The sequence below is a fragment of the Eretmochelys imbricata genome, chromosome 1 (assembly GCF_965152235.1).
Source record: "Eretmochelys imbricata isolate rEreImb1 chromosome 1, rEreImb1.hap1, whole genome shotgun sequence".
NCBI classification, from domain to species: Eukaryota; Metazoa; Chordata; order Testudines; family Cheloniidae; genus Eretmochelys; species Eretmochelys imbricata.
In genome coordinates this window covers 484742-507536 of record NC_135572.1, presented here as the reverse complement: position 1 = coordinate 507536, position 22795 = coordinate 484742, and the positions used below count along the sequence as shown (strand labels likewise).

Sequence of the window (22795 nt, the reverse complement as noted above, 5' to 3'; positions counted from 1 at the left end):
TCCAGCTCACCGTTGGTGACGGGCCCAAGTCGGGGTGTCTCTATGGTCACGCACGGAGGGTTGGGGGGTGCCTGTGGATGGGAAATTGGTGATGGCAGCAGTGCTGGCTGCCCTTGCCTCATGGCCTGATACCCGCTTGCTCCATGCCCCCCAGTGTCCCTGCTGGACTCTATCATCAAGGAGATCCTCTCCCTGCTGCTGAGCGAGACGTCCCAGCGCAGCGAGATCCTCATTTCTGAGCTTGGCGGGGTCTTGCAACTCTACCAGAGTGTCAGCACTGACATCTTCATCATCGCCAAGTGCTCTCAGAAGGTATGGCTGGAACAGACCTGGTGCCGTGGACTCTGGGTTCAGCCAGCTGGGGCCCAACGAGCATCCCCACCTCATGGTCCCACCCTGTTTGGGCCATCTGCTGGGGAGGCCCCCACTCCACTCCTCTTTGAGCAGGCTGCGGCCTCCCCTTCCCCATACCACTGCCCCATGCCCCATGGATCTGCGGACATCCCCAAGGAGAAAGGATTCAGCCCCACCACCCAAGCTAGGCACTCTGTATGGGGTCCCATGCTGGCGTAGCAAAGAGGCTGGCTGCTGTCAGCAGGAGTCTCCTAGAGCAGTGGGCTTCAGAGCTAATAACTAGACCTGGGCAAATAGTCAATTCGCCAGAGAAGGCTTGTCATGGCACTGCAGCATGTACGTGCCGACTGAATTTGGTGACGAGTTTCAGATGAAAAAACCTGAAAATCAAAGTGTCAGCAATGTGGAAGCAGCTTGTCCCACCACTGCATTTTGTTAACCTGAACAAAGGGGTATCCAGAGAAATGGACAAAATTCCGTTTGTTACATTTGTTTTTCCAGAGTTTTCACTCAGCTCTACAAATAAACCATTGGGGTGAGTGGGGCATTTCACCTACCGTGCCTCAGTCTCTCTGAAGACTCATGGCAGGTGTCTCTATGCCAGACACACTCAGCACAGCCCTGCCTCGCAGAGCAATAGAGCGAGGGGACAGTGATTTCTCAGTGCGCGGAGATCTGGGGCACTCAGCATGAGGGGCTGTGAAATCTGCTGTGAAGGGAACAGGTGGGGTCCAGACCCAGTATGACAGAATGGTGCTCACTCTTCCTGCAGCTGGAGCAATACGAGGGCCAGATGACAGAGCTGCAAGAGCGTGTGGAGTATGTGCGAGCTCTGAACGAGGTGATCCGTCAGCACTTCCGCCCAATCAGCCTGGATGAGGAGAACCTGGAGAACCTGGTGAGGCTCCCAGCAATGGCATGCTATGGTTGTGAAGGGAGACCGTAAGAACTGACAGACTGGATAAGGCCATTATCTTGTCTACATCCTTAACCTCAGTGACTTGTGGATGGCCAGTTTATAGCCATTTGTTCTTGCCACTCCTAAGGCAGGTTTTCCATTCCTCGAATCATCATAGTAGCCCTTCTCTGCACCTAACCAGTTTGAATTCATCTTTCTTAAACATGGGAGACCAGAATTACACACACTATTCCAGATGAGGTCTCACCAGAGCCTCAGATAATGGTACTAACATTTTCCTGTCTCTACTGGAAATATCTCACCTGATGCATCCTAGGATTGCATTAGCCTTTTTCACAGCTGCATCCATATTGGTGGCTCAGAATCCTTCTGTGATAAATCAGTACACCCAGGCCTTTCTCCTCTTCTGTCCCTTCCAACTGTCCCCAGCTTATAGCAAAAATTCGTTTTAGTCACTAAATGTATGACCTGGCACTTTGCACTATTAAATATCATCCCATTTCATCAACTCCAGTTTACAAGGTCATCCAGATCTCCTTGTACGACATTCTGGTCCTCCTCTGTCCTGGCAATACCTTCCACCTTTGTGTCATCTGCAGATTTTATTAGCACACTCACACTTTTTTTTGCCAAGGTCAATAATAAAAATGCAAGTCTACATTACTGCTTAAGACGATCTAATTTATGTTGCTCAGGGGTGTGAAAAAGCCTCCTGCCTGCACCCCCCAAGGGCATAAGAACAAACCAGAAAGATGTGCAGAAAGAATAGCAAATATGGCAGGCAACCAGCTTGGCTTAACAGAGAAATCTTCGGTGAGCTTAAACACAAAAAGGAAGCTTACAAGAAGTGGAAGCTTGGACAGATGACTAGGGAGGAGCTATTACCAGCAGGAGAGAGAGGGGAAAAAAAAACCCTTTTATAGTGATAATCAAGGTGGGCCATTTCCAGCAGTTGACAAGTATGTGTGAGGAACAGTGCGGGGGGCGGGGGGGAAGGAGAGGGGGAATAAACATGACTCCGTCGAGAGACTGCTGAATTGGAATTAATTTGCAAACTGGACAAAATTACATTAGGCTTGCATAAAGACTGGGAGTGGATGTGTCATTACACAAAGTAAAACTATTTCCCCATGTATATTTTCCCCACCCCCACCCCCGCCCCACGTCCCTCACACGTTCTTGTCAACTGCTGGAAATGGCCCATCTTGATTATCACTACAAAAGGGTTTTTTTCATTTTTTTCCTTCTCTCTCTCTCTCCTGCTGTTAATAGCTCACCGTACCTGATCACTCTTGTGACAGTGTGTATGGTAACACCCATTATTTCATGTCCACCCTGACTGAATTGGCCTTGTCATCACTGGTTCTCCACTTGTAAGGTTTCAGAGTAACAGCCGTGTTAGTCTGTATTCGCAAAAAGAAAAGGAGTACTTGTGGCACCTTAGAGACTAATCAATTTATTTGAGCATAAGCTTTCGTGAGGTACAGCTCACTTCATCGGATGCACCGATGCATCAGATGCGTCCGATGAAGTGAGCTGTAGCTCACGAAAGCTTATGCTCAAATAAATTGGTTAGTCTCTAAGGTGCCACAAGTACTCCTTTTCTTCTTTCCACTTGTAAGGTAACTCCCTTCTCTTCATGTGCCAGTATATTTATGCCTGTATCTGTAATTTTCACTCCATGCATCTGAAGAAGTGGGGTTTTTACCCATGAAATAAAAAAAAATAATATCAAGTGGGCACTGTGCACTTTATATTCTGTGTTGTAATTGAAATCAACATTGAAAATGTAGAAAAACATCCAAAAGTATTTAATAAATTTCAATTGGTATTCTATTGTTATAAGTGTGATTAATCACTATTAATTTTTTTGAGTTAATCGCGTGAGTTAACTGCGATTAATCGACAGGCCTAATAATTTCGGATGGGCTATCACCAGCAGGAGAGTGAATTTGTGTGGGGGGGTGAAGGGTGAGAAAACCTGGATTTGTGCTGGAAATGGCCTAACCTGTTGATCACTTTAGATAAGCTATTACCAGCAGGACAGTGGGGTGGGAGGAGGTATTGTTTCATATTCTCTGTGTATATATAAAGTCTGCTGCAGTTTCCACGGTATGCATCCGATGAAGTGAGCTATAGCTCACGAAAGCTCATGCTCAAATAAATTGGTTAGTCTCTAAGGTGCCACAAGTACTCCTTTTCTTTTTGCGAATACAGACTAACACGGCTGTTACTCTGAAACCATGTGGAACTGTATCAAATGCCTTACTGAAATCCTGGTAGATTAGATCTACTGCATTTCCTTTGTCTAAAATAACAGTTATCTTCTCAAAGAAGGAGATCAGGTTGGTCAGGCCTGTAGTTTCCCGGATAATTTTTTCCCCTTTCTTAAAAATGGCAACTATATTAGCAATTCTCCAGTCATAGGGTATGACCCCTGAGTTTACAGAGTCATTAAAAATCCTTGCTATTGGGCTTGCAATTTCATGTACCGGTTCCTTTAATATTCTTGAATGGAAATTATCTGCCCCTCCCGCTGATTTAGTCCCATTAAGCTGTTTGAGTTTGACTGCCACCTTGGAACTGTGGTAATTTCTACCTCCATATACTTGTTCCCATTAGCCATCCTGACACTACCTCTAAGCTCTTCATTAGCCTTATTAAAAACAGAGGCAAAATATTTGTTTAGGTGTGGGGCTATACCTAGATTATCTTTAATCTCCACCCCATCCTCAGTGTTTAATGATCCCACTTCTTCTTTCCTTGTTTTCTTTTTATTTGGATGGCTATAGAACCTTTTACTCTTGGGTTTAATTCCCTTTGTAAGGTCCAGCTCTGCTTGGTTTTTGGCAGTTCTCACTTTTCCCCTACACTTTCTGACCTCCAAGAGGTAGCTTTCTTTGCTGATCCTTCCCATCTTCCATTCCTTGTAGGCTTTCTGCTTTTTCTTAATAACCTGGTTGAGATGCGTGCTCATCCAGTTTGGTCTGCAAATCTTCCCTAGGAATTTTTTCCCCTGTCTTGGGAGGCAGCTTCAGAGAGCTTCTGAAACTTTGACTTAAAGCAATTCCAAGCCTGCTCGACATTCAGATCCTTGAGTTCTTCGGTCCAGTCCACTTCCCTAACTAATTCTCTTAATTTATTAAAGTTTGCCCATTTGAAATCAAGAACCCTAGCTGCAAATCTATTTTTGTTTATCCTTCCATTTAGTTTAAACTGAATTAGCTCATGATCACTCAAACCAAGGTTGTCCTCTACAACTAGTTCTTCTATGCGGTTCTCACTACTCACCAATATAAAATCTAAAATTTTGTTGGTTCAGTGACTATTTGGTGAAGAGATCTGTCAGCTATCACATCCAGGGATATCTGGGCCCTTTTATTCTTAATAGCACTTGTCCTCCAGTCTATATCAGGGAAGTTAAAGCCTCCCATAATCACACCCCAAGCATTAGCCCAGGGGAACCTCTAGTAGCTTTCTTTCCCAAAGTGATTTTGGCCCAAACAGACTGTTTTATCCATTTCATCACTTCTAATTTCTTTACAGTCTACCTCATCATTAATATACAGTGCTATTCCCCCACCTTTGCCTCTAGCACTGCACTGTCCTGTGTGAGATGGTGGGGACCAGTCTGGCACATGGTTTCCAGATGAGGCCTCACCATTGATTGATTCAAACGTATTAGAATATTCTCTGGATTATTCTCCCTCCCATCCCTTATGGATCTGAACATCTTTGCTTTTATGCTGACAGCTGCGGATTGATGCCCAGGTTGCTCTCCTGAGCTGATGCAGTTAGGTAAGGTGTACAGGGGGGTTAGATTTTCCCTCCAGGTTGCTTTTCTTTGTGTTGACCTTGAATTTCATCTGCTGTTGTGCTGCCCATTCCCCTGGCTGGGTTTGGTCTTTCTGAAGTTCCTTAGAGTCCTTTCTGGCCCTGGCTAACCTAAGTAACCTTGGCACCTGCAAATGTAGCCCCCTTACTGCTCCTCTTCTTTCCACATCATTAATAAATACACTAAGAAAGACAGGAGCTAGTCTGGAACCTTACAGCCCCTACTGGTCATGCATGCTTCTCAGTGCCAGATGAGAAATTAGTTAAATTGGAGAAGATGGGGATTAATATGCGAATTGAAGGGTGGATAAGGAACTGGTTAAAGGAGAGACTACAACGGGTCATACTGAAAGCTGAACTGTCAGGCTGGAGGGAGGTTACTAGTGGAATTCCTCAAGGATCGGGCTTGGGACCTGTCTTATTTAACATTTTATTACTGACCTTGTCACAAAAAGTGGGAGTGTGCTAATAAAATTTTGCAGATGACTCAAAGATGGGAGGTATTGCCAATACGGAGGAGGACCGGATTATCGTACAAGGAGATCTGGATGACCTTGTAAACTGGACTAATAGAAATGGGATGATATTTAATAGTGCAAAGTGCAAGGTCATACATTTAGGGACTAACAAGAATTTTTGCTATAAGCTGGAAGTGAGAAAGGAGGATGAAGACCTGGGTGTATTGCATGGGTGGAGGATATCACAGGCTGGGAGAGGCTAAACCTTCCCAAACAGCCCCAGCATGGCCTCCCCATGCTTTGCCCCCAGATCCCCTCCAATTTCCTGCTCTTTCTGCTGCTTGGGGATAGGGTGGCCTGCAGCTGGGACTTGGAGTGGCTGGGGCTGCTGCTTGCGCTGCCCAGTGGTCCAGGACTGGGGGCTCTGGGGCCATGCTGCCCATCCAGTGCTTTGACACTGGGGCCGTGCTGCCCATCTAGTGCTCTGACACTGGGAATGTGCCGCTCGCCCGGCGCTCCAGGGCTGGGGGTGCTTGGGCAGCCCGGGCCTAGGAGCACTCAGGTGGCCCGGGGCTGGGATGGGAGGTCCAGCGGCTGAGGTGGGGGGTCCCTGGGCTCCGGTGGGGAAGGGGAGCGGTGGGGCCTTGGGCAGAAGGGGCAGGGCTGGGGGATAGCTTCACCCAATGGGTGGTTCACGTGCCACCCATGGTGTATTGGTTGATCACAGGATGACTATGAGCCATCAATGTGATGTGACCGTGAAAAAGGCTAATGCAGTCCTGGGGTGCATCAGGTGACACATTTCCGCTAGAGACTGGAAAGTGTTAGTACCATTATACAAGGTAGTGGTGAGATCACGTCTGCAATACTGTGTGCAGTTCTGGTCTCCCATGTTTAAGAAGGATGAATTCAAACTGGAACGGGGCAGAGAAGGGCAACTAGGATGATCTGAGGAATGGAAAACCCATCGTACGAGAGGAGACTCAAAGAGCTTGTCTTGTTTAGCCCAGCCAAACGAAGGCTGAGGGGAGATACGATTGCTGTCTATATATACACATCAGAGGGATAAATACCAGGGAGGGAGAGGAGTTATTTAAGTTAAGCGTCAATGTGGACCCCAGAACAAATACATATAAATTGACTATCAACAGGTTTAGGCTTGAAATTAGGCAAAGGTTTCTATCCATCAGAGGAGTGAAGTTCTGGAGCAGCCTCCCCAGGGTAGCAATGGGGACAGAAAACCTTAACTGGCTTTAAGACTGAGCTTGATAAGTTTACAGAGGGGATGTTATGACGGGACTGCCTACAATGGCATGTGGCCCATTGGTGACTGCTTGTAGCAAAAATCCCCAATGGCTGGAGACGGGACACTGGGAAGGGTGGTGTGGCTCTGACTTACTACAGAGAATTCTTTTCTAGGCGTTTCCTGGTGGGTCTTGTCCACATGCTTAGGATTTAGCTGATCACCATATCTGGGTTCAGGAAGAAATTTTCCCCCATGCCTGATTGGCAGAGGCACTAGGGTTTTTTCGCCCTCTTCTGCAGCATGGGGCTTGGGTCACTTGCCAGTTTAAACTAGTATAAATGGTGAATTCTCTGTAACTTGACATCTTTAAACCATGATTTGAGGGGAGGGTAGATGTGACGCAGCAGGGAGGGGGAGTGTTGACCTGGGAATGTGGCAGGGGAGTTTCACTGGGAGACCTGAGAGCCTGTAACCTGAGCCAGGAGGGGGAGGCAACACCTCTGCCCAGGAATGTGAACAGAGGCTGCAGAAGGGAGCCTGCTGGGGGGGGGGGGGGAAGAGGGGTTTAGTTTCAGTTTGGTGCCTGGTGGTGGAACGCAGGGAACCCCAGGGCTGGGGTCTAAGCTCCCTGCTCCCCCAGAAGAACTTGACTGAGGGGTCTTGGTTGTACCCACAAGCTCTGTTTGAGACTGTGTTCCTGTGGTCCAATGAACCTTCTGTTTTACTGGCTGGCTGAGAGTCACAGTGAATCCCAGGAAGAGGGGTGCAGGGCCTGGGCTCCCCCACACTCCGTGACAGGTAACTCAGCCAGAGGTTAGGGGTCTGTTACAGCAGAGGGTGGGGTGAGGTTCTGTGGCCTGCAATGTGCAGGAGGTCAGACTAGATGACCACAATGGATCCGTCTGACATCAGTAATAGTATCTGAATAAAAATATACATTACAATTTTAAACCTAACAAGTGTCCCTTAAGGGACTTGCCACAAGATGTCAGAACATGTTCGTATTAGAGCTGAGTGGGTCTAATATTTATTTAAATTACTTTACTTTATTGATATCTCCTGCCAGGATTCCTAAGTTATCTATAAAAAAACACTTTAGTTTTCATAAAAAGAAAAGGAGGATTTGTGGCACCTTAGAGACTAACAAATTTATTAGAACATAAGCTTTCGTGAGCTATAGCTGAAGTGAGCTGTAGCTCTTGCAAGCATATGCTCTAATAAATTTGTTAGTCGCTAAGGTGCCACAAGTACTCCTTTTCTTTTAACGGATACAGACTAACACGGCTGCTACCCTGAAACTTGAGTTTTCAGTTGCCCAAGTTGCCCCTGGAATCATGGTTAAAGTTGCCTCCCCCCCAAAATGTGAAGTGGTGCCATTGTGGGCAGGCAAGGAATTTGCCACCCCAGCCTCCCTCACAAATTTAGAAGATAAACTACACCTATGCTGTGCTCCTTATTCCCAAAGAGATCTGGGTACCAGTGTCTGTGCACCCTAGGCATTCTTTGGCAAGTTTAATAAACTCAGCAACCACCTCCAGGGGGATCAGACCTTCCAGAGTTTATCAGGCATCCTCAGGCACCTCTGTGTCGTGTGTTTACAGCAGCCACATTACCTTGGGCTGGGGCTGGATGGGATGTGGTCTTAGATTAAGAACATAAGAACAGCCATACTGAGTCAGACCAAAGGTCCATCTAGCCCAGTATCCTGTCTTCTAACAGTGGCCACTGCCAGGTGCCCCAGAGGGAATGAACAGAACAGGTAATCATCAAGTCATCCATCCCTTGTCACCCAGCTTCCGGCAAACAGAGGCTAGGGACACCATCCCTGTCCATCCTGGCTGATAGCCATTGATGGACCTATCTTTCATGAGCTTATCTAGTTCTTTTTTGAACCCTGTTATAGTCTTGGCCTTCACCACGTCCTCTGGCGAAGACTTCTACAGGTTGACTGTGTATTGTGTGAAGAAATACTTCCTTTTGTTTGTTTTAAACCTGCTGCCTGTTATTTTCATTTGGTGACCCCTAGTTCTTGTGTTATGAGAAGTAGTAAAATAACACTTCCTTATTTACTTTCTCCACACCAGTCATGATTTTATAGACCTCTATCATATCCCCCCTTATTCGTCTCTTTTCCAAGCTAAAAGTCCTGATCTTACTAATCCTCTCCTCATACTACCCCTAATCATTTTTGTTTTCCTTTTCTGCACCTTTTTCAGTTTCAATATATCTTTTTTGAGATGGGCGATCACATCTGCACACAGTATTCAAGATGTGGGCATACCATAGATTTATAAGGAGGCAAAAGTTTGTCTTGTTATCTATCCCTTTCCTAATGATTCCCAGCTCCTCCCTTTCTCATTATTTCCATAGGGCTGGTGGGGACCACCTTAGTTGCCATTCCATTTCCAGGTACCACAATAGCTATTACACAGGTGCTGGCCTCCTAGCTGAGTATTTTGCATTCCCATGCACATCTCTCCCCCAGCCTCCCCGCCCAGGTCAGCCTTTTGAAGCCATCCCCCACCCACATCATGAGATTTTCTGTTCATTAAAACACAACTATGCTAGCAACAAGACAAACACCACAGACAAACACAAAACACAGATCCATGGTATTCTGGGTTATTTTCACCGCTGACGCCAGCTTGCTTGTAGAGTGTCTGAAAAACAAAAGAAACAATTTTTACCCCCTGGTGGGGACAGATTATTGCTTAATAATAATAATACCACTTTCTTTTACAAATTCCCTTGCTAATTGCAGGAAAAACAGAAGAATTACCTCCAGGCTCTCCTTATTTTGTTCTATAGTCAGGCTAGTGAATTACCCCACTCACTGGTCATTTATGAAATTCATGAGGTGGTATACCTCAGTTTCCCCTCTTGTACAACAGACCAAGTTTTCAATAGTTTCTCTGTTGTACCAAGCTTTAAGTTTAGTCTAAAAAACAAAAGAAACAAAAGAAAAAGAAAAAAAAGGGGTGGAAAGGCAGGGGGAGAGGTGGAAAGAAACCAATTAAGCCTGTCAGGTCAGTTTAAAGTATAGGCTACCAGCAGCAAATTAAGTAAACCAAGAAAAAGAAGAAGGAAAAGAAGAAAAGGACATAGTTAGCTCTAAGCCAAGAGTAGGTTCCCTGGGTTGAAACAGTTGGGAACCCTTATCCCCAGGTTCTCATTCTGGCTCTGGGAGAAGAGTGGGGGTTGTTACCTGCTCCTGCAAACCCCCGCCATTTTGCACTTTGAAAATTTTTTTTTCTTCTTCTTTCTCTCCACTCCCCCAGGACCAAGTCCTAGCTCCAGTCTCTAAAGGTAGTCATAGAATCATAGAATATCAGGGTTGGAAGGGACCCCAGAAGGTCATCTAGTCCAACCCCCTGCTCGAAGCAGGACCAATTCCCAGTTAAATCATCCCAGCCAGGGCTTTGTCAAGCCTGACCTTAAAAACCTCTAAGGAAGGAGATTCTACCACCTCCCTAGGTAACGCATTCCAGTCAGTTAACTCTGCTTTTGACTTTAAACCCTGTTGTGCCAAATCATCTTTAACCACCCTAACTAATTTACAATCCTTCAGCAGCCCTTGCTGAAGCAGCACCAAACTTGAAAGATTCCTGGCAGCTTCCCATAATGCTGCCCTCACTTCAAACCTCTCACAAGGGGACTGAAGTGCCTCCTTTCCCTATTATTCCTACTTACATGCCTCCAGCTTTCACCCAGACCACACCACACGATCCACTGTCTACAGCCAAGCTCTGCGATACAACCGCATTTGCTCCAACCCCTCAGACAGAGATAAACACTTACAAGATCTCTATCAAGCATTCTTACAACTACAGTACCCACCTGCGGAAGTGAAGAAACAGATTGATAGAGCCAGAAGAGTTCCCAGAAGTCACCTACTACAGGACAGGCCCAACAAAGAAAATAACAGAACGCCACTAGCCGTCACCTTCAGCCCCCAACTAAAACCCCTCCAACGCATTACTAAGGATCTACAACCTATCCTGAAGGACGACCCACCACTCTCACAGATCCTGGGGGACAGGCCAGTCCTTGCCTACAGACAGCCCCGCAACCTGAAGCAAATACTCACCAGCAACCATATACTACACAACAGAACCACTAACCCAGGAACCTATCCTTGCAACAAAGCCCGTTGCCAACTGTGCCCACATATCTATTCAGGGGACACCATCACAGGGCCTAATAACATCAGCCACACTATCAGAGGCTCGTTCACCTGCACATCCACCAATGTGATCTATGCCATCATGTGCCAGCAGTGCCCCTCTGCCATGTACATTGGACAGTCTCTACGTAAAAGAATAAATGGACAAATCAGATGTCAAGAATTATAACATTCATAAACCAGTCGGAGAACACTTCAATCTCTCTGATCACACAATTACAGACATGAAAGTTGCGATATTACAACAGAAAAACTTCAAAACCAGACTCCAGCGAGAGACTGTTGAATTGGAATTCATTTGCAAATTGGATACAATTAACTTAGCCACTCCCAGTCTCTATTCAAGCCTAAGTCATTATGCAAGGTAACCTGTTTCACCTTGTTTTTTCCTACCTCCCCCCCTCCCGACGTTCTTGTTAAACCCTGGATTTGTGCTGGAAATGGCCCACCTTGATTATCATACACATTGTAAGGAGAGTAATCACTTTAGATAAGCTATTACCAACAAGAGAGTGGGTTTGTGTGTGTGGAAAAAAAAAAGAAAAGAAAAGGGGGGTGGGAGAAAACCTGGATTTGTGCTGGAAGTGGCCCACTTTGATTATCATACACATTGTAAGGAGAGTGATCACTTTAGATAAGCTATTACCAGCAGGAGAGTGCGGAGGGGGGAGAGAAAACCTTTTGTAGTGGTAAACACCCATTTTTTCATGGTTTGTGTGTATACAGAAGATCTTTTACTTTCCACAGTATGCATCCGATGAAGTGAGCTGTAGCTCACGAAAGCTTATGCTCAAATAAATTGGTTAGTCTCTAAGGTGCCACAAGGATTCCTCTCCTTTCCCTGGAGGGCATTCATTCCCCATGGGCAGGGACCTTCTTCCACTACCCATATACCAAAGGACAGTGGGCTCCTCAGCGCCCCACATCCCTCTGGGTCCCCTTACACTTCCTCCATTTCCTTTTTAATCTCATCCCAGGTTGACCCCTGCACCTGGCATGGGCCCTGGTTCTTCCTTATCCATTTATCCAAAAAATCCTTTATCCTGGCTTGCCAGAACCCGCAGCTACCATCAAGAGAGTTCGCAATACCCTCTCCAAGCAGCTGCGTGGACTGTTGGGCAGGGGGACTTACAGGCTGCCACTCACCTATCCGATGCGATGCATTTGAGTCACGGCACCAAGATGTTAGGGGGCTTATTCCTTCACACACTTACTTCCCTGGTCCTTCTTGCATGAACAGAGAGCAACAATACCCGAAGTCCAAAGGTGCAAACAATTTGATGTTTATTGGGATGAATAAAGCAAGCATGATTCCAGTTTCCTTCCTTAGTGTCCCCCTTCCCAGCTCTGACACCACAGAGGTTTACCTGTGTCCCTGTTCCCATTTCCCCCTTTAGCTAAACATGATTCCAAATTCCCCAGCCCCATTCCCTGTTCCCATTCCCCCCCCCCCCCCACACACACACACCTACTTCCTGATTGACTGCAGACTACATATATAGTTTGCTCCAGCACCTCTTCTAACATGACAGTCCCTGAGAGCACCTGATCTGCAGCCTGAAAAGAGCATGACCAGGGCCGGGATCACGCCCGCACACTCTACAGCGAAGAGCGAGGTAGCTCTTTGGGTTCAGAACTGTGGCTGTTAAAGCGGTACGATCCCCTAGCAGGAATGCAGTTTTACCGAGATAAAGATGCTTATAAAAGCTATTTTGATTGAGCTTCCTTTGTACCAGTATCACTGTGCACACTCATGGGTTGTGCTGCTTTAACTGTACAGAATTATAGCAGTAAAAACGAGAGCCCTGAGAAAAACCATAACCTTCTGACAGTTGACAGACGACACTAAACTGGGGGGAGAGGTATATACGCTGGAGGGTAGGGATAGGATACAGAGGGACCTAGACAAATTGGAGGACTGGGCAAAAAGAAATCTGATGAGGTTAAAACTGATGAAGTTCAAGTTCAGAGTTCTGCACTTAGGACAGAAGAATCCCATGCACCGCTACAGACTAGGGACCGAGTGGCTCGGCAGCAGTTCTGCAGAAAAGGACCTAGGGGTTACAGTGGACAAGAAGCTGGATATGAGTCAACAGTGTGCCCTTGTTGCCAAGAACGCCAATGGCATTTTGGGATGTATAATTAGGGGCATTGCCAGCAGATCGAGGGACGTGATCGTTCCCCTCTATTCAGCACTGGTGAGGCCTCATCTGGAGTAGTGTGTCCAGTTTTGGGCCCCACACTACAAGAAGGATGTGGAAAAATTGGAAAGAGTCCAGCAGAGGGCAACAAAAATGATTAGGGGGCTGGAGCATATGATTTATGAGGAGAGGCTGAGGGAACTGGGATTATTTAATCTGCAGAAGAGAAAAATGCGGGGGGATTTGGTAGCTACCTGAAAGGGGGTTCCAAAGAGGATGGATCTTTACTGTTCTCAGTGGTAGCAGATGACAGAATGAGGAGTAATGGTCTCAAGTTGCAGTGGGGAAGATTTAGCTTGGATATTAGGAAAAACCTTTTTCCTGGGAGGGTGGTGAAGCACTGGACTGGGTTCCCTAGCGAGGTGGTGGAATCTCCATCCTTAGAGGTTTTTAAGGCCTGGCTTGACAAAGCCCTGGCTGGGATGATTTAGTTGGGGATTGGTCCTGCTTTGAGCAGGGGGTTGGACTAGATGACCTCCTGAGGTCCCTTCCAACCCTGATATTCTATGATTTTTTTACTTGCTCCTTCACCCACGAACCAGACAGCCTGCTGATGCACTCGTGGCTTGCTGCTTCTGAGAGGTTGAAATAATTTGATGTTTGAAATCCTTCCATCCATTCCTCCTAATTTCCCTTTCACTCCTTTCCTGCTTTAATTTATGCTCATTGGCTGGGGTCAGAGTTCCAAATTTGACATGGTTTCTGTTTGGCTCAGACAGCCTCTTGCACTGTCAGTCAGCCTTTGCCTTCCTGATCTCTGTTTTGTTCAGATCATGGCTTTTGGGACTCCATCACTATTCCCTTAAGTAGCTTCCATGCGACTGTAAGGGTTTTACTTCCTTTACTTTTACCTGGAGACTCTTTTTGACTAGCCCCTCCTCATTTCTAAAGGTTAGTGTCTCTGCAGCTGGGTGTATGGTAGCAGTGCTTTTCCAGCACAGGAATCCTGGTACACTACAGAGCCGGCACCAGTGAAGGAAGCAGGTGCCTGGGGCGGCCAATAGAAAGGGGCTGCACTCTGCCCGTGATTGGGGCGGCACGTCTGCGTATTTGGTGGCAATTTGGCAGCGGGCCTTTCACTCCCTCTCTCCCTCTTCGGCAGCAGGTCCTGCTTCTTTATTTTTTTTCTTTGCTGCTTGGGGTGGCAAAAAAGCTGGAGCCGGCCCTGGTACATTGCCCCAGCAAGCGCTGCGAGGGGTTACTGTTAGTGCTGCAGAGCGTTGCTGATGCTGCCAGTGTGGCTGTCCTTGCAGACAGTGCAGCACGTTCATTCAGCACACCTCCACGTTATTCATGAGACAGGCCACAGCCTCGCTCTGGTGGCGAAGGCGCTCAGCCTGGTAGATTGTCGACGAAGAACGGTCGCAGTGCCCCACAGGGAGCTACAGGTGCAATAGCCCAAGTGTGCCCACGACAATGGTGCCTGCTCAGTCAGCACACCAGGATGCTGTCCCCTTGGCAATGCCCCTCCTAGGATTCTCCTTTGAAACATTGATACAAACATGTTTCATTTCACACACCAGACGTTGTTAGTTACCACCCGTCTCCTTGCACCCGCTAGTTCCAACAAAACATCCTTATCCACGATCCTGTCATCCACTCCTTTCCGTACAATGGGTCGGTGTGTTCCCGCGCCATCTCTTAGGAATGTGTTCGTGCAGTTACTTGAGAGATCTGTGTGTTTTTGCACCATCCTCTCTAGTCAGGCATGTGCTTACTAACCAACACCTGGTGTGTTGTTATTCTGCCAAGTCCCGGCTGACTCTGGCTACGCTGCTTGTTCTGCCTAAGACTCCAGCATGGACCACAGGTACAGCTACACCCCAAAGCTGCACTGCGTAGCACTCCAGCAAAACCAGCCCCGGCTTTGCTGGCTTGGTTGCAACTTGACTAGGGGCTTCTGCATCTGCACCGCTCTGCGAGTCAGAGATCACACCTTCCCGCACCTCTGACCCGCAGAGCTATGCTGAGAGAAGTCTGGAGTATAGACAAGTATTGTGTCACTTTGGGGTTCTGGGACTCAAGCCAGGCTGCAAGCCAGGACCCGTCCAAGACTCTGCCACAGTCTAGGTAGTGCCAGCAGGTGAGCATGGGAGCCTGGGAAGGGGAAAGGGAACTCAGGTACGTGTGTGCATGCATTTTTCCTTAGAATGCTTAACAATGGTGCCCAGTCCATTGCCAAACTAACAGAACCCTACAACTCGTGTGAGAGGAGGGAGCAGAGTTGGCATTAAGCTAGATTGGGTTAGGCAGTGGGAGTGGGGCCATGTGCGTAAGGATGTCCCTTTTATCCTCCTGAGAGATCTTGGTGAAGCATTCATGTAGATACAGTACAGACCTGTTTATGCGCGAATGTCGGGAGTCAAGCCGTCACGACTGCATGTTAACGGACCGCAGGTTAAGAGGGCCATGCTGAAAAAAGTGTCTATGATTCACTTAGGAAAAAAAAGCTGTTATTTTCTGCTCTTTCTGGCTCGCGCTTTTTTTCTTTCTTATGAAGTCTGTCATTCGCCGCAGATGAATGATTTCGATATTTTCCACATTTTGCTCCTCCATAAATCTTACAACAGTTTCTACAGCTGTAAGGGCTTCTGTAGGCGAAATTTTGACCTTTTCAACGACATCCTCCTCGTCATGGTCATTTAGGCCTGCATTATTAGAATTCTCACCATCACTTTCGCGGTCCGACATAGCTTCACAGCCCGTTAATATTTCTTCCTCCGACAGAAATTCTGAAGTCGGGCAATCTTCATCCTTCTCCAGCCACTCGGTAATGATTTCCAGCGCCGTATCCAAACTAAAAAAATTTATCATTTGAAAGAGAAGTTTACCTTTATCCTCTTTTGTCTGCATGCGTGTTTGTAGGACGTCTTCTTCTGAAAATCCTTCAAAGTCTGGCTCTGAATCAGTGCCACTGCTGGAGTTTTCCGAGTCTGAGCCGTCTTTGACAGAAAAGGCATCACCGAGAGCCTTCATCCAGCAGTTTTCAATGGACTTTTGTTTTACTCCATGCCAAGCTTTTTTAACTAAATAAATAATTTCCTTCATGTTTAACTGTTTCAGGAATTCGGAAATGCCTGAAGACGTGCATGACACGATCGCTGAAATCAGCTCCCATCGATAATTGTTTTTAAAATTCTGAATAATGCCCTGGTCTAAAGGTTGAATTTTTGATGTTGTGTTGAATGGTAGGTATAGCACTTGAATTTTTTCTATCGCTCAATACCAGTGATTTGGCTGGAGGATGGGCTGGACAGTTGTCAAGTAGCAAAAGTGCTTTGGCTTCGAGTTTCTTCGACCGCAGATGCTTACGAACAGCTGGAACAAAGCTGTTGTGGAACCAGTCGTCGAAAATGAGTCTCATCATCCAAGAATTTTTGCTGTTAGCTTATATTACTGGCAGTTTGGCTCTATTGAGGTGATTAAAGCAGCAAGGGTTGTGAAAGCGGCCAACGAGAAGAGGGACAAGCTTATGGCTGCCCGTCTTATTACTACAAAAAAGAAGAGTCACATGATCTTTTATCTTTTTAAATCCAGCTGTTTTCTGTGTCTCGTAGTTAAAGGCTAAAGTCTTATCAGGTAGCAGTTTTGCAAATAAAGCTGTTTTATCACAATTATAAAGTTGTTCTTCGTGGTAGTCTTAATTTTGTAAAATAGATTTTATCTCGGCGGGAAACGCGTTCACAGCCGATTCATCAGCTGATCGGCTTTCTCCAGAAATCGATACCTGCACTATGCCATGATGCTTTTTAAAACAACTTATAAACCCCTTGCTGGCTTGGAATGATTCATCCCCCGTTAAATTTCCAAATTTTGTCGCTTGGGCTTGAAGCATTGGCCCACTGAGTGACATTCCTTTCAGCCTTTCCTGAGCAAACCCCGTGCGCACGGCTGCGTCTACTGTGGGTTTTGCTGAACAGCGCACATGTTTTTGCCTAAGCCGCGCGGCAGAATCGATATTTTGTACAAAGCCGTTCAGTTTAGATTCATTTTTTAGCCATCCTCAGAGAGTAGATTCGGCAATCCCAATAGCTTTTGGGACCTTGGCCTGGGTTTCTCTGCTATTTACTCGATCTATTGCAGCTAGCTTCTCTTCTACAGTGTAGGAACGCTGACGCTTGCCCTGGAGCGATCTGGATCTCTGGGTAAAGGGAGCTCATTTCCACCACAAGATTTAATACAGCCAGATACCAGGCCCTCCCTCAGCTAGGAACAAAGAATGTAGCTCACAGTTAATGGCCAGGGAAGCAAGAACTCTGAAAAAGCCTGTGGCCTCGTGGTGGAGCCCACTGGAGCACGAGCTGCCGGGCCATTCTATTAGGCCTATGGTTAACATTTTCTAATATAGCACATCTATCCCTATATAACTACTACATATTATATATCTCTCTGGCATGACAATGACTAAGCGTGTGTGATACGTCCTTACCAATATCTGTAAAGACGCACAACACGTTTCTGCTCCGCGCTTCCTGCCAGTTTCTGTGTCAGTGAGTTAGTGAGCAAATCTGTAGCAGTACGCAGCAAGTTCCTGTACCGCGTGTTAACGAGTCTCGTGTCTTAAACAGGGAGCACTGGGAGGCCTGGCCCTACCGCGCTTTAAGCAGATTCTCACGTAAATGGGTCTGTTCTGTACTCTGCAATCCTCTCCTAAAAACGTCTAGGGATGGCGGCCTTATTTCTTCCTTCACGCTAGGGCACTTTCCCAGCTGGCACCGTTGCAGCAAACCAGGCTAGAGGCTCCATGCTTCTGTCAGAGACGGCAGAAACTGAAACATGCCGTGCTGGTTTCGGATTTAAAAAAACCTGCAAAAATGCTGGGATATGGATGGCATTATGGGATGGAGAAAATTGACTGCTAGGAACTTGAACCCGAGCTCCCAGAGATCCCTGAGTGAGTAGATATGCCCAACGGCCTATTATGGGACGTTAGATGGGGTGGGATCTGAGTTACTACAGAGAATTCTTTGCTGGGTGTCTGGCTGGTGAGTCTTGCCCACATGCTCAGGGTTCAGCTGATCGCCATATTTGGGGTTGGGAAGGAATTTTCCCCCAGGGCAGATTGGCAGAGGTCCTGGGGGTTTTTCGCCTTCCTCTGCAGCGTGGGGCATGGGTCACTTGCTGGAGGATTCTCTGCACCTTTAAGTCTATAAACTATGATTTGAGGACTTCAGTAGCTCAGACATAAGTTAGGGGTTTGTTACAGGAGTGGGTGGGTGAGATTCCATGGCCTGCGTTGTGTAGGAGGTCAGACTAGACGATCATAATGGTCCCTTCTGACGTTAAAGTCTATGATTCTATGATTTCCATCCCACAACACATTGTGAAAATTTCCCGAAAGGCATCGTGCCTGACTGCAACCCATGGCACACTGAGATACCATGGGGCACACACTTTGCATCACCACAAGCACTCCTGGTGAGTACACACAGTGCTAACACAAGCAGCTAAGTATGCACATGCCCAAACAATATACTGACTTCGGCAGCTGTATGCTGACATGACTTTGTTGACCAGTGTGTAGCGTAGACATGGCCTTAGTGTGCCCACCTCGAAGTGTTGTGGAAATTCTTCCAGGGTGTCTCCATGCTGTGGCCTATAGGGGGAAGAAGGAAGGCTGGGGCCTCCCTTTCCTCGGAGCTGGAGGGAGGCTGGTGATCAGCCGCTCAGTGTGACAGTTCAGCTGCACCCTTGACACCTCTCAACCTCTCTGAGCGGAGCCCCTCCAGTTGTCAGTCCTGAGCCTTCCCCTTTCTGGGCTGGAGTCCTGCGATTCTTTCACTCCTTAGACCCCGTTTACAGGGGGAGAGCCCCCTTTACCAACTGTGATTGCTCAGCAGGCCACGCTGGATTCTGCTCCCGTTGGGAGCGGTGTCCAGCGGGAGCCAAAACAGCCTTTCCAAAACACAGGACCTTTTTAATCTTCATAGTCGAAATCAAAGCCTAGCCGGAGCACAGGGTAGTGTCTGCATGTGTCAGCTGTCCCCCTGATTGGGGTCTGCCTCTGTCCCCAGCTCCTGGACACCTGGGAGGCCTTCGTGTACCAGCAGCAGGAGGCCTCGGACTTCATTGTCTCACGGCGCCTCAGCATCATTGCTGAGCTGGTTGACTCACTGCAGAGAGCCAGACAGGAGCTGCAGGAGTTGCTGACCATGGCCACCACAGGGCAGTTCCTGGACCCCTCCCAGAGCCCACGTGCCATGGAGCAAGAGCTGCAAGAGCTGCACTGCCGCTTCCAGGCCATGGCCACCCGTGTGGCTGAGCTGTGCCGCTCCCAGAGGATCCTCACAGGCATGAGAGCAACGGGGCCCTGTCCTGCATCTGCTGGGGAGACAGAACCCCAGGGCTCCCTACTTGTCCCTGTTACTTCCCAGAGCACACACCCTCGCATCCCCAGGGAAATGCCTCTGTGATTCCCCTCACCTCCAGGCCCCTGCCCACCTCCCTGGGTCCCAGGGGCTCTGCACCCAGCCTGCATGAGAACAGCAGCGGGAGTGCTGCATCCCCTCTGTGCTGCTGCCTGGCTAGGGGTGTGGGCGAGAGTCCTCCCGAGTGAATGTCATGTCCTTGCTCTTCCCAGGGGAGCAGACAGACATCTCCTTCGTGGCCAGGAGCCGGGGGCTCATTGAGGCCCATAAGCATGTCTGGAAGCTGCTCCGCACCATCTCCGAGCAGATCACTGAATGGAGGTGCCTCGCCTTCAGCAAGGTAACAACCGGCACCTGCCTTACAGCTATCCCAGCCCCGGTTCCCTCACTCCCGACCCACAGCCCCCTGTTAGCTCAGCCCTGGGCTCCCTCTAGCTTTGCCAGTGCCCCCCCAGTCTTGAGCTGCAACTCCCCAATATCTCAGCCCTGAGCTCCCCCCGAGCTCTGTTGGTGCCCTTCACTTTTGGCCCACAGCTATTCCAGCCCTTAGCTCTGCCCATCCCAGCTCTGCTGGTGCCCCCAATCCTGACTTACAATCTCCCTTATTATCCCAAATTTGGCCTCCTCCCACACATTCACAGCTCTGCTGATTCCCACCTGCAGCCACCCCGCTATTCCATAGGGCTCTCCTGAGTGTGGATGGATTTGCCTGAGGGAGGCACCCTCCCTCCAGGCTATCTGAGCACCCGCTGGTCTTTCTGTCCTACTAGTTCAACGCCCCACTGGCCACGGAGAAGATGGCTGAGTGGCAGAGGGAAGTATCCCACATGGAAGAGTCCCTGCCTGCCGATCACCCCATCCTGCAGGCCTGTGTGCACATGATCACTAGTTTCCAGCAGTTTCTGCCCCTGCTTCAGAAGCTGGCCAGCTCGCTCATGAAGAATAGCTGCTGGAGGGAGTTCTTCATGGGTGAGCCCTGCAGGGAGCGATGGGAGGGAAAATCCATAGCAGAGTGGGGACAATTCTGCAGACTCATTATCCCTGGAGCCCTGCATTCAGCTCCGGCACCTTCAGGCCCAGAAAGGCCTTGACAAAGTGGAGGGAGCTCCAGGCAGCCCCGGCAGGGGCTGAAGAGGCAGAGCTCTGGGAGAAGCGGAAGGAGTCGTATCTGCCCTGCTTAGCTGAGTGCTGGCTCTGAGAGGGGCAAGGGACGATCAGTCTGGGGAGAGCTCCTGGGGTTTATGGTACAGTAGCCTGGACACATGGGAAGTTGGTTCAAGCATGGCCCAGCAAGTGAAAGGGTGTGTCCTGCTGAAGCAGCATCAGTGCCCAGAACATGGCTTTATGCACCAGAGCTTGGCAGGCAAAGGCAACCCAATGGCAGGTCTGGGTGGCACAGGGAGCTGGGCTTATGTAAAAGACTGTGGGCTCTTTGCCTCAGTTCCACACAACATTCTGATTAAACGTTGGCACTATACCAAATCAGCGTGGCCCATGAAATGGGTTAAAAGCTGGCTACCTCAGAGAGCCCAGAAGGTAATCAGGAATGGGGATGCATTGTCTCATGCTGATGAGAGGGATGGTCCAGTGGTCAGGGCACCAGCCTAGGACTTGGGAGACTTGGGATCAGTTCCCTGCTCTGCCATGGATTTTTGTGTGACCTTCGACAGGTCACTTAGCTTCTCTGAGCCTTGGTTCCATCTGTACACTGGGGATAGCCCTGCCCTGCCGCCCAGGGTGCGGTGAGGTAAAGTGCTTTGAGAGGACTGATGAAAAGTGCTGTGTCAGAGCTAGGGGCATTGATATGTCGGTGGGGGGGATTCTAGTGGATCCTGCAGGGAGCAGTTCTCAGTCCAAGGCTAGTCCACAGCCTCACAATGAGCTGGTAGAAAACCTAAAATCATTGCTGGCAAAGTTTGCAGCTGACACAAAAAGTGGTGAGTAGTAAATAGTGCTAGTGACTGGCTAGTTCCCCGGAGTGACCTGGATCTCTGGGTAAAGGGGGCTCATTTCCACCGCAGGATTTAATACAGCCAGATACCAGGCCCTCCCTTGGCTAGGAACAAAGAATGTAGCTCACAGTTAATGGCCAGGGACCACTGTGCCCTGGGAAGCAAGAAATCTGAAAAAGCCTGAGCTGCCAGGCCATCCATTAGCTGCGAGGGCACCTGCACCCAGGCGGGATAAACGGGAGAGGTGGTGTTACCGGACATGGCTTTAGTGGGACCAGCACTGGGTGTCGTGTCCCATTCTGGTGTCCACACTGCAGAAAGGATGTTGGCAAATTGAAAAGGGGTCAGAGAAGAGTGACAGCGATTCAAGGTCTGGAAAACCTGCCTTCTAGTGAGAGACACCAGGAGCTCAGTCTGGCTAGGTGAAGGGGTCCTGGTCGACAAATACCTACATGAGGAGAGGCTTCTGTGAGCCACTTGCTCTGCGATCTCCCAGCCAAAGGCAGAGTTAAACAACTTCAGCCTGGAAATCAGGTGCAGATGTGTAAATTGTGTGTGGAATGAGTCCGGAGCAGCTCCCCCAGGGATGTGGTAGTTTCCCCATCATTGGGATTTAGAGAGGCTCTTTCTAAAAGCCTGGCTCTGGCTCAGCTGTTAGGTACCCGCTGGACACAAGCATCACTCTCTGTACAGGAGCTAATGGTCCCTTCAGGCCTTGAAATCTATGAACATGTCTGGGGCTTGGGGCCTGCAGCTTTGCCTGTGCCTGCTGGAGCCCAGGACTCCCTGCAGCCTCTGCGAGAGGGTCTGGGCACTGGGGTGCTGACAGTAACCCCCTTGTGTTCTCTTGCAGCAATGGGAGTGAAGTGCCCTGGAAACCTGCAGTTCACGCTGGGCCAGCTGCTGTCCTACCCATTACTGGAGCACAGCGACACTATCCTCAAGGTGAGAGAGGCCCACTGCTGCCCTGTGGGATGGGGGCTCGGCTGTGGCCAAATGGCTATGGAGCGGGGAGGATGCTGGCACCCATCACTGCGGGACCTGGATCCATGGGCAGGCTCACCCTGCCATGTGACTCTCGGTGTTGCGTGGTCAGGATCAGTGATAGCATGGGTTCAACATGGGTAGTTTGGACTCCATATGGGTGGCCTTCCCCTCTGGTCCCACTGGGGGCACTGAGCTGGGCACCCCAGCCCAGATGCTGAGTGGCTGGAAGCGTGGAGTTGAGGGGATGGGTTTCCCCTGTATAGTCCTGATCTGGGGAAGGACCTCCTGTGACC

At 48.6% G+C, this 22795-nt stretch overlaps 1 protein-coding gene across 1 annotated transcript in view; it reads left to right on the top strand.

The window, feature by feature from the left end:
• The first annotated feature begins 1096 nt into the window (after positions 1–1096).
• LOC144258885 (dynein heavy chain domain-containing protein 1-like) overlaps positions 1097–22795 on the top strand; it is a 129556-nt gene continuing 107857 nt past the window's right edge. The window contains exons 1-5 of the mRNA XM_077807023.1: positions 1097–1252; positions 19210–19486; positions 19776–19903; positions 20334–20532; positions 22369–22460. Coding sequence (XP_077663149.1) covers positions 1097–1252; positions 19210–19486; positions 19776–19903; positions 20334–20532; positions 22369–22460 — 852 coding nt within the window. The remainder of the gene's footprint in view (positions 1253–19209; positions 19487–19775; positions 19904–20333; positions 20533–22368; positions 22461–22795) is intronic.